This window comes from Mauremys reevesii, linkage group 24, assembly GCF_016161935.1.
Source record: "Mauremys reevesii isolate NIE-2019 linkage group 24, ASM1616193v1, whole genome shotgun sequence".
In the NCBI taxonomy this organism is placed as follows: Eukaryota; Metazoa; Chordata; order Testudines; family Geoemydidae; genus Mauremys; species Mauremys reevesii.
The window spans coordinates 17370416-17381737 of NC_052646.1; the positions used below are offsets into that span (position 1 = coordinate 17370416).

At 64.6% G+C, this 11322-nt stretch overlaps 1 protein-coding gene across 3 annotated transcripts; it reads right to left on the bottom strand.

The window, feature by feature from the left end:
- Window positions 1-528: 528 nt before the first annotated feature.
- On the bottom strand, window positions 529-3599 carry LOC120390400. 3 transcript variants are annotated; one of them, XM_039513045.1, is made up of 5 exons: window positions 3448-3599; window positions 2806-3000; window positions 1759-1890; window positions 1052-1192; window positions 529-788 (listed from the first exon to the last, which is right to left on the bottom strand). In XM_039513045.1, coding segments are annotated over exons 1-5 (621 nt in total). In that variant the 5' UTR covers window positions 3449-3599; the 3' UTR covers window positions 529-636. The 3 variants fall into 3 exon arrangements, with proteins under 3 accessions (XP_039368979.1, XP_039368977.1, XP_039368978.1); XM_039513043.1 differs by having other exon boundaries at window positions 2782-3000; XM_039513044.1 differs by having other exon boundaries at window positions 2782-3000; window positions 3452-3596.
- Window positions 3600-11322: the final 7723 nt, after the last annotated feature.

The window sequence follows — 11322 nt, forward strand, 5'->3', positions numbered from 1 at the left end:
CCAGAGACCCCCCCCCCTTTGCTCGTCCCGCTCTCCAGCGTCAGGCCTCATGGTGCCGATGTGATTCCACCTGGGGCGATGCACAGCCAGCGAATTGCAAACGCTCTTTTTAATTCAGTGCAATAAATTGTCCCGATTCCGTATCCTTCGGCACAAGGATCTCTGGGGGGAAGGGAAGAGGGGCAGGCGCTGGCCAGAGGGGCGGGGGTCCCCGCTCTGTGTGAGCCGGCACCTCCCCGAGCCCCCGGACGCAGAATCACACCCCCGGAGACACAGGCTGTCTGAGACGCACAGTCACACGCCAGCCGGACACAGGGGCACGTGTGGCTACACACACACACACACACACACACACACACACACACACACACACACACACAGTGTAGGGCTCAGCCACTCCAGCAGGGGGCGGCAGGGACACACACACACACACACACACACACACACACACACACAGAGTGCAGGGCCCAGCCCTTCCAGCAGGGGGCAGCAGGGACACACACCCACCCACCCACACACCCACCCACACACACACACACAGTGTAGGGCTCAGCCACTCCAGCAGGGGGCGGCAGGGACACACACACACACACACACACACACACACACACACGCAGCGCGACCTGGTCCCTGCCCTCACACCGGCGGGGGCAGATCCTGGCCGGGTTGGTTCTGGTGAATCTGGGCCGTGGAGCCGGGCCAGGACCTGCCCCATTGGGGGGCCACTTGGTTGAGGTGCTCGGTGGGCGTCTCGCAGCACTGGGTGTGGGTGATGAGACTCACGAGTCCTGTGGGGGGTGGGAGAGCTGGGGTGAGTGGTGGGCTCGGAGGGAGTCACAACCCGTCCATGGGGTGAACCCCCCCAGCCCCTCCCAAACCTCCATAGCCCCCAGTGCTCCCCATCCCCCCAACCCCCTACAACCTCCTCCCCGACAGCCCCAGCACCCCCAACCCCCTCCCCAGCATCCCACCCCACAGCCCCTCCCACCAGGGTACCTATCCCCATCCAGCCCCATCCCCACCCCCGCCTCCCGCGCTCTGGGTCCCTCACCGCTGAGCAGGAAGAGGAAGCAGGCCAGGCAGGCCACGAAGAAGGACCAGCCGCGATGGGCTTCCACCTCGGGGTGGAAGGCGGTCGCGATCTTGGAGAACGACAACCCGAAGATGAGGATGCTGAGGAGCATGAGGAGCCCTGTGTTGGTGGGGGGGGGGCAGAGGTCTGGGTTGCAACCTTCCTTCTCCAGCCCCCCTCAGCTGTTAGTCAGTTCCCTCACCCCAGAGCTGGCCCCCAGGTGAGAGAGCCCCATATAACCAACCCCTGTGCCCCACCCCAGAGCTGGCTGCATCTCAGCGCCGGGCGAGGGATCCCTGTATAACCAGCCCCCACGCCCCACCCCAGAGCTGGCTGCATCTCAGCGCCGGGCGAGGGATCCCTGTATAACCAACCCCTGGGCCCCACCCCAGAGCTGGCTGCATCTCAGCACCGGGCGAGGGATCCCTGTATAACCAGCCCCCATGCCCCACCCCAGAGGTGGCTGCATCTCAGCGCCGGGCGAGGGGTCCCTGTATAACCAGCCCCCGTGCCCCACCCCAGAGGTGGCTGCATCTCAGCACGGGGCGAGGGGTCCCTGTATAACCAGCCCCCGCGCCCCACCCCAGAGCTGGCTGCATCTCAGCGCCGGGCGAGGGGTCCCTGTATAACCAGCCCCCGCGCCCCACCCCAGAGCTGGTTGCGTCCCAGCGCCGGGCGAGCGGTACCTGTCAAGAGGTTGGTGACAGCGGCCAGCCTGTATTTGCGGAAGGTGTGGAAGGAGGTGAGGACGGAGCAGACGGCGATGAACCCCAGCAGAGTGGAGAGCGTCATCAGCGCTTTGGCCACCTCGAATGCCACTGAGGGATCAAGAGCCAGGCTGGTTAATGAGGGGAATCTCCCTGCAGCCCCCTGCGCCCCAACCCCACTGGCCTGAGACTCATCGGCACTGGCAGAGCTGAGGGGGTGGAGGCCAGGACTGGGCTGCGGGTCGGGATTGGGGGGACACCGGTTGTGCTGCGTGGTGGGTGAAGGGGCTGTGGGTCGGGATCGGGGGGACACTGGTTGTGCTGTGCGGCAGGTGGGTTGAGGAGCTGCGGGTCGGGATTGGGGGGACACCGGTTGTGCTGCGTGGTGGGTGAAGGGGCTGTGGGTCGGGATCGGGGGGACACTGGTTGTGCTGCGGGTTGGGATTGGGGGACACTGGTTGTGCTGCGGGTCGGGATTGGGGGACACCGGTTGCGCTGTGTGTGGCGAGTGGGCTGAGGGGCTGCGGGTCGGGATCGGGGGGACACCGGTTGCGCTGTGTGTGGTGAGTGGGTTGAGGGGCTGCGGGTCGGGATCGGGGGGACACTGGTTGTGCTGCGGGTCGGGATTGGGGGGACACTGGTTGCGCTGTGTGTGGCGGGTCGGGGACACTGAGGTGCAGCAGGTCGGGATCGGGGGGACACGGGTTGTGCTGCGGGTCGGGATTGGGGGGACACTGGTTGCGCCGTGTGTGGCGAGTGGGTTGAGGGGCTGCGGGTCGGGATCGGGGGGACACTGGTTGTGCTGCGGGTCGGGATTGGGGGACACCGGTTGCGCTGTGTGTGGCGGGTGGGTTGAGGGGCTGCAGGTCGGGATCGGGGGGACACTGGTTGTGCTGCGGGTCGGGATTGGGGGACACTGGTTGCGCTGTGTGTGGCGAGTGGGTTGAGGGGCTGCGGGTCGGGATCGGGGGGCCCCATCGCGCTGTCTGTGCTGGGGGATACCAGGGGCCAATGTGGGTCCAGCACCTGACCCCACAGGGATGTTTTTGCAGAACCAGTTGATGCACATGTTCCACAGCCCCAAGTTGGTCTTGAACCCGGGACTGTCGACTTCCACCCAGTACGGGGAGACCAGCGCCAGCAGCCCAGTCAGGAGGCTCAGGCAGGAGAGGACCTTGGTTATCCACTTGAAATTCAGCTTCTCAGCCAGCCCAGGAGACACTGGGGGGAGGGGCGGATGTGCATTAATGGGGGGCAGGGATCCCCCATAATGACCCCCTGTCCCCGTTAGCTGGATCCCCAAAATGATCCCCTCCCCTCCCCTCAGTTATCCAGATCTCTCCAGAATGACCCCCTTCCCCATTATGCACCCCCATAATGACCCCCTGGCCCTCCACTATCCAGATCCCCCCATAACCACCCCTCGACCCCCACAATCCAGATCTTCCCATAATCAAACTCTGTCCCCCCACTATCCAGATCCCCTCAATCACCTCCTGGCCCCCCATTATCCAGATCCTCCATAATCACCCCCTGGCCCCCCACAATCCAGATCCCCCATAACCAAACTCTGTTCCCCCACTATCCAGATCCCCCATAACCACCCCCTGGCCCCCCACTATCCAGATCCCCCCATCCCCAAGGTGCCCCCATCCCTGTGCCATATACTTGCTGCAGGGGGTGACCCCGATGCTCTGTGGGGTGGAGGGGGGCTGGGATTACACCCCAATCAGCCCCAAACCCTGATCCCTGCGGCCTCCCCACAACTCGGCAGCCCCAGCTGCCATCGCTGGGCCCCGGCTGCCTCCAACTGCCGTAGAACCTCCCTGCCCCCACTGCCCCCCCAGCCCAGGGTGCCCGGCCCCCACCCAGCGACTACGCAGCACAAGGGACCTGGGGTCGGCCGGCCCCCTCCTGCTGCACGGCCTGGGGCCCCGGCTCCCCTGTTCGAACCAGAGCCTGAGAAACCGCCCGTGGGGCTGGAGACCCAGCTCCCCTCCCTGCTTCCCGTCCGACCTGGCCGGACGCCCCATCCCGCCGGCAGCGACCCGCTCAGAGCTGGCGGTGCCCGTGGCGGTTCTCACCGACCGGGCTCCCCCTCTGCGACGCCAAATCCTGCTGGGCGCCGCTCGCTAGGGCTGCGTCCACACCCCCAGCCTGCAGCAGCGACCGTCCCAGCCCAGACGCCGGAGCGAGGGGCTCGCACGACCTCGCTAACACTAGCCGTGTGGCCCGGTCTGGTCAGGCTGTGACCCCCCCCCCGACGGGAGCGGCTGCACGGCTGGGTTTAGTGCCGTCGTGCGGGCAGACCCGGGCTCCACGGGGCCGCACGTCGCTGCCTGTAGCAAACCCACCTCTCGGACATGCGGGGGAGAAGTCTCCCGTCGGGGCTTGGCTCTGTCTCCCAAGGGCATGGCTGTTTCACTCCCTCCGCCACGTCCGGAGGTCAACCGGAGCACCCGAGCCGACTCGGTGGGTGCTCTGGGGCTGGAGCACCCATGGAGAAAAACAGTGGGTGCTGAGCACCCACTGGCAGCCCCACAGATCAGCACCTCCCCCTCCCACCCAGCACCTCCCACCTGCCACGATCAGCTGTTCAGCAACGTGGGGGGGCAGGAAGAGGCGGGGGAGGGGGCGGGAAGAGGTGGGGCGGGGGCCGGGTTTTGGGGGACGGGGTGGTGCTGGGGTGGACCAGGGCAGGGAGAGGTGCGGCAGGGGTGGGGGTTTGGGGGACGCCGTGGAGCTGAGGTGAACCAGGGTAGGGAGAGGTGGGGCAGGGGCAGGGGTTTGGGGAAGGGGTGGAGTGGGGTGGACCAGGGCAGGGAGAGGTGGGGCGGGGCGGGGTTTGGGGACGGGGTGGAGCTGGGGTGGACCAGGGCAGGGAGGCAGGGAAAGGTGGGGCGTGGGTGGGGGTTTGGGGGACGGGGTGGAGTGGGGTGGACCAGGGCAGGGAGAGGTGGGGCGGGGTGGGGTTGGGGGATGTGGTGGAGTGGGGGTGGAGCAGGGCAGGGAGAGGTGGGGCGGGGCAGGGGTTTGGGGACGGGGTGGAGCTGGGGTGGACCAGGGGGGGTGGAGCTGGGGTGGAGCAGGGCAGGAACAGGTGGGGCGGGGTGGGGTTTGGGGACGGGGTGGAGCTGGGGTGGACCAGGGCAGGAGAGGTGGGGCGGGGTGGGGGTTTGGGGACGAGGTGGAGTGGGGGTGGACCAGGGCAGGGAGAGGCAGCGGAGGGGACAGGAACAGGTGGGGTGGGGGTTGGGGCTTGGGGGAGGAGGTGGAGTGGAGGCAGGTCTGGGGTGGAGCAGGGATGGGGAGAGACTAGGCGGGGGTGGGTCCTCGGTGGAAGAGGTGGGGCCTGGGGTGGAGAGGGGGTCGAGGACCCCCCCGTGGACCGAAGGTTTCGGTGCAGACCCGGCTCCGAGACGTGCTGCCGTGGGGCTTGGGGGTTGTTTTCTGTGGTGCAGACACACCGTGTGCGGCCCGTTGTTTCGGTTATTGGGAGGCTGGATGACGGCGCCGCGGCTTCGGCTCCGGTTGCTGCGGTTCCTTGCTCAACGGAGTGAAATGGCCCCCGGAGGAGCGTCCCCGACCCTCCAGGACTGGTCTGGAGTCCCCAGGAATTAAAGGTGAATCTTTCATTAAAGATTAAGGCGCGGGATGAAACCTCCAGGAATACGTCAGCCCGGCCCCTGGTGCTCTGGGAACACGCCGCGCCCCAGGCGAGCGACCTCAGATACGTCCCAAGTACCACGTCTTAGCCGCACGCCCAGTTTTATTAAATCAATGAGTAAAGGTCCAATTGCCCAGGCGGATCGAAATCCTACACCCCATATGTGAGCGGGTGGACCAGACCCTAAGGCAGTGGGTCCCAAACTGGGGTTCGTGAACCCCTGGCACATAGAGCTCCCCCAGGGACCCCGGGCAGCACCGGGCCAGCAGCCCAGAGCCTTGGGGACCTCCAGGAGCTGAGCAGATCAAAGCGAGCGTCTCTATCACACTGAGGAGATTTAAACTTCAAGACTCCTTATCAGAAATGGAAAAGGGAGGTGGATATTTTTTTGCTGTTTTTAAAATTAAACAGGCAGCCAGTCTTGGTTTAAAATTATTATGAAGAAGAAGTTTAAGCTTTGTTGTAACGTGCGTTGTTTGCCTGGACTGCTCAAGCCCTGAATGCTTGTGGAGGAGGAACTCTCTTGAGTTGCTTCTTAAATCCCTTCCTGCTGTTTCACATCTGATACCCCTTGATGAACCGTAGGGGCCTTGTCTGATAACAGGCTTCTTCAACCTGATACAAGCTACGGAAGTGAGATCTCGGAGGAGTGGTGCCATTTTCATAATGTAATAAACATACCGTCATGGTCAATAATAATAAATAGTGTGTAATAAGCGTGTCATCAAAACAAATGTTATATTTCCCAGATCACGGCTTTTATCGTTTCTACTCGGGTAAAGGAGAAAATCCCTGGAAATATTCGTTTTTAGGAGGGGGTTCGCGAGACTTGACATTGTAGTGAAAGGGGTTCACGGGTTGTTGAAGTTTGGGAATCACGGCCCTACGGCCCCCTGCTGGAGGCCTTGCCATCCTACCACACCCTGCCCCAGGAAAGAGCAGTAGAGGTGGGTCCTCCAGGCTGCCTAGAGAGGCTGCAGGGAAAGCAGCCAATCAGAGACCAGCAGGCTCATATAAAAAGGAGCTGGGGCTGGAGCTGTTCAGTTGCTGGCTGGAGCCAGAGGAGCAAGGTAGGTGCTGGGGTTTGGCGCTGGAGTAGTGGGTGGACCTGTGTACCCCACTACCCACCAGCTACGGTCGGAGTGGCCCAGAGACGGGGCTGAAGACCTGGAAGGTGGTCAGTAACTTTGTTACCCCCAGGAGGGGGCTGAACAGCGACTCAGTCGGGGAACGGGGCGAAGAAGCCCTGGGGGGCGCCGCTCCGGATCAGAGCGAGCCCGGGAGGGGTGATAACCAGGGTGCCGCGCTAGGCCCTGTTGGACTCTTGCCCCCGGAAGGGGTCCCTTTCCGGTGTATTCCCACACGGGCTGCGTGCGGAGGGGCTGAGTCCCTGAAACCCCCCCTGAGACCGCGAACGGCCAGCAGGGGTCGCCGTGAGCAGCGCAGGGGGCGTGCGGGTGCAGCCGCCCGGGCCGACAGCGGGGTCTGGGCCCCGTGGCACCATGTCATCACGATCGCTGGAGCCCCTCCGCACATCCTGAGCCACGTTCGAGGGGCCCGGGACCCCACCAGAGACGATCAGCCCTGGAGAGACGGTTCCCGCAGGTTGCGGTTCCCCTTCTCCTCGTTAGCACCGACAGGGGCCAGGGCCAGGGTGACCAGATAAGAAGTGTGAAAAATTGGGACAGGAAGTGGGGGGGTAATAGGAGCCTATACAAGAAAAAGCCCCAAATATTGGGACCATCCCTGTAACATCGGGACATCTGGTCGCCCTAGGCCAGGCAAAGCTGTTACACTCCGGCGGCCGGGCCGATACAGCTCCGTGCGTCGCGATCCCGTTCCCCGGAACCTCTCCTCTTGGCACGTCTTCGGCAGCAGGCTGGGGACCTCGCTGGCCCAGGGCTCCTCCTCGCTCCCCACGCCTGGGCCGGCTGAGCTAAGCTCGTACAGGTCTTGGCTGATATACCCTGAGGGGATGCATTGGGGGGGGGCAAGGGGGGTTAAGTGCCCCCCCCAGATTTCTGCTTGGCCTGCCAGGGGTGGTCTCCCCTGGGGCACGCTTGGTCTCTGTCCCCGGCAGCCAGGCCTGGGCAGGGAGCGGAGGGGACGCCCCGTGGGTCACTGCTCCCTCCCCAGCTGGGCTGCCTCTCAGGCACAGAGCAGCGACCAGGAGCGGCCACCCTCAGCCGACATGGCTCCGTCCCGCTCCACGCCCAGGGAGAGCAGCCGAAGGTGCCGGGGGGCGGGGGGGGGAGGCACAGCGGGAGGAGGACAAATCCCCCCCCCCCCAGTAACTCTGGTGGGGTGGGGAGAGTGCAGCGGCCCCAGGGGGGTCACTGGACAGAGGAGACATGTGAGGGGATCACGTGTCCTCCCCGTTAGATCCTGCCTCCCCCCAGTACCGGGAGGCAGGAGGTGTTTTGGGCAGTGGTTTTCAAACTTTTTTTTTTTCTGGAGTTTTAGTTGAAGAAAACTGATGCCTGTGACCCAACGGAGCTGGGAATGAGGGGTTTGGGGTGTGGGAGGGGCTCAGGGCTGGGGCAGCAGGTTGGGGTGAGGGCTGTGAGGTGGGGCCGGGAATGAGGGGTTCAGGGTGTGGGAGGGGCTCAGGGCTGGGGCAGTGGGTTGGGGTGAGGGGTGTGAGGTGGGGCTGGGAATGAGGGGTTCAGGGTGCGGGAGGGGCTCAGGGCTGGGGCAGAGGGTTGGGGTGCAGGCTGTGAGGTGGGGCCGGGAATGAGGGGTTCAGGGTGCAGGAGGGGCTCAGGGCTGGGGCAGTGGGTTGGGGTGAGGGCTGTGAGGTGGGGCGGGGAATGAGGGGTTCAGGGTGTGGGTGGGGCTCAGGGCTGGGGCAGCGGGTTGGGGTGAGGGCTGTGAGGTGGGGCCGGGAATGAGGGGTTTGGGCTGGAGGTCAGGGCTGGGGCAGTGGGTTGGGGTGAGGTTGTGAGGTCTAGGGGCTGGGAATGCATTTCTTAAGTCTCTAGGTGTGGGATAAAGGCCAGTGTGCATAAATGGCCGGCAGCGGGTCTCCTGGCAACTAATGGTCAGGGCCCCTGCAAGGATGCTAAAGGTGGGGCCGGGAATGAGAGGTTCAGGTGACCCCTGGGAGGGCTCAGGGCTGGGGCAGTGGGTTGGGGTGAGGTTGTGAGGTGGGGCTGGGAATGAGGGGTTCAGACGTGGGGGAGGGCTCACTGCCCAGAATGGGGCAGAGGGTTGGGGTGCAGGCTGTGAGGTGGGGCTGGGTCTAATGAGGGGTTACTGTGCGGGAGGGGTCAGGGCTGGGGCAGCGGGTTGGGGTGAGGGCTGTGAGGTGGGGCTGGGAATGAGGGGTTTGGGGTGCGGGAGGGGTCAGGGCTGGGGCAGTGGGTTGGGGTGAGGGTTGTGAGGTGGGGCTGGGAATGAGGGGTTCGGGGTGTGGGAGGGGCTCAGGGCTGGGGCAGCGGGTTGGGGTGAGGCCTGTGAGGTGGGGCCGGGAATGAGGGGTTCAGGGTGTGGGAGGGTCTCAGGGCTGGGGCAGCAGGTTGGGGTGAGGAATGTGAGGTGGGGCCGGGGAGGAGGGGTTTGGGGTGCGGGAGGGGGCTCCGGGTTTTGTGGAGTGCTCAGGGCAGGGGATTGGGGCGCAGGGTTGAGGCGGTGCAGCCGGGGTGGCGGGCAGGCTTCCCGCCTGTCCTGGCACCATGGACCGCGCTGCGCCCTGGACGTGGCCGGCAGCAGGTCCGGCTCCTAGGCGGAGGCGCACCAGCAGCTCTTGCCCACAGGCCCCGCCCCCCAGCTCCCATTGGCCGGTGTCAGAACAGGTAGGGAGTCACCTGCCTTACCTGGCAGCGCCGCCAATGGGTCGGTGGTGCTGACCAGAGCGACCCAGGGCCTTACATTCTGCGGCCCAGTCCTGGGTCGTGACCCCCGGTTTGAAAGCCACCCGCTCCGTGGCTCTACCGGTGCACACGGGGGTTGCCAGGTTGGGTGGAACGTATTCCTGGAGGTTTCATCACGTGCCCGAATGTGTCGTTCCTGGAGCCTCCCGGACAGTCCTGCCCCCCCCCCCCCCGAACACCCATCGCTCCTAAGCACGGGCCCGTCCCGGGCGTCTAGGCTCCCGCGAGCTCCGTCTCCTCCGCGGCCGTTGATCGTGTGCGTTCCCCAGCACGGGGACATGGGCAGGCAGATGGACTAACTGGCTACCCCGCAAAGGCCTTGTCCAGAACTGAGCTCACCCAAACCTGCGTGAGGGCGCCGGGGCCCCCTGCCCGCGGCGGGGTCGAGCGAAGGGCTCTAGGTACCGACTGGCCGCGGAGGTGGATTAACGCCAGCGGGGGAGAACTCAGCCCGGCTGGGGGAAGGGGCCCCGCTGGGGCGGGACGGGCAGGGCCGCCGCGGTGTCGACGTGCGGCAGGTTTTCTAATCCTCGCCGGTGGCTCGGCGTCCGCCTGGAACGGGGCCCGTCGCAGCTGGGCGCAGGGATCCCGGCAGCACCAGGGCCAAAGCCAGAGGGAAAATCCCCTTTGGATGCCCCCCGGACGCCCTTAGCTGTTCCTGGGGCACTTGTGATCAGCTGATTATCGCCCCCCCCAATCTTCTGCAATCCCTGCCCCCAGGAGAGCATCCCCCACCCTGGAAGCCGGGCTTTGTCTACAGGGACCTTGGGCCGGATAGAAACACGTTTTTCACTTGTGCCCAGCCCACCAAGTGACCCAGATCCCTCTATATTAGTGACCTGCCATCTTCTGCGAGCGGGCTGGGCACTCATCCCTGGCAGGCAGGGCTGGCCCGGATACCCCAGGCTGCACTAGGGGGCGCTGTGCTACGGGGACGGGATGGCCCCAATACCCCAGGCTGCACTAGGGGGCGCTGTGCTGCGGGGACGGGATGGCCCCGATACCCCAGGCTGCACTAGGGGGCGCTGTGCTGCAGGGGGGGCTCTCCCCTGGCAGGCAGGGCTGGCCCAGATACCCCAGGCTGCACTAGGGGGCGCTGTGCTACGGGGACGGGATGGCCCCAATACCCCAGGCTGCACTAGGGGGCGCTGTGCTATGGGGACAGGGTGGCCCCAATACCCCAGGCTGCACTAGGGGGTGCTGTGCTGCAGGGGGGGCTCTCCCCTGGCAGGCAGGGCTGGTCCTGCTGCACTAGGGGGCGCTGTGCTACGGGGACGGGGTGGCCCCAATACCCCAGCCTGCACTAGGGGGCGCTGTGCTACGGGGACGGGGTGGGGGCGGCAGCCTGGACGGCTGTTTATAGGCCACTTCTCCTTGAATGGTCTCTTGAAATACACGTCACTCCTTATGCTGAATAATCCGTCCCGCCGTGTAGTCCGCTGGGACGCTCTGGGTGGCCTGACAGCTTGTGTCACTCACCGAAGGAAGTTGGTCCAGTAAAAGATCTCACCTCCCTCGGCTTGTCCGTCCGTCCGTCCAACCATTCATCCATCCATCCCATAAATACAAATCTGTGTCTGTATCCATCACCCCATCCCTATCTAGCCATCCCCACACACCCCCTCTATCTATCCCCGTACCCCCCCTCTATCTATCTATCTATCTATCCCCATAGACACCCCCTCTCCCTGCTGTCCAGCTGTGACACTCTGTGCCTCACAGCAGCCCCCTGAAGCCCCCATATTCACCACTGTCACCTAGGTATGATGTGTTGTGTACCGAGTCTGCCTTGTGAGGTACCAGGTTAAAAGGCTGGATCTGTTGAACATTAATGCCCTGTTGGATTGGAGGTGCTGTCCTTGCATGGGGGGCTGTGACGTTTTGCTACGTGTGTGTTACTGAAATATGTTGCGAGGTTGGGAACACCCACAACCAGCCTTTCGGGTACAACACTGGAGCAGCCAGACGGGCTGATGGCCCATTGAAGGAATCCACACCCCCAGG

What these genes read in the sequence shown, in the direction of transcription:
- LOC120390400 (XM_039513043.1), bottom strand. An exon ending in TGTCACCAACCTCTTGACAG is followed by an intron (nt 1,193 to 1,758) that starts GTACCGCTCGCC and finishes CCACCAACACAG; the next exon opens with GGCTCCTCATGCTCCTCAGC. An exon ending in CTTCCTCTTCCTGCTCAGCG is followed by an intron (nt 789 to 1,051) that starts GTGAGGGACCCA and finishes CACCCCCCACAG; the next exon opens with GACTCGTGAGTCTCATCACC.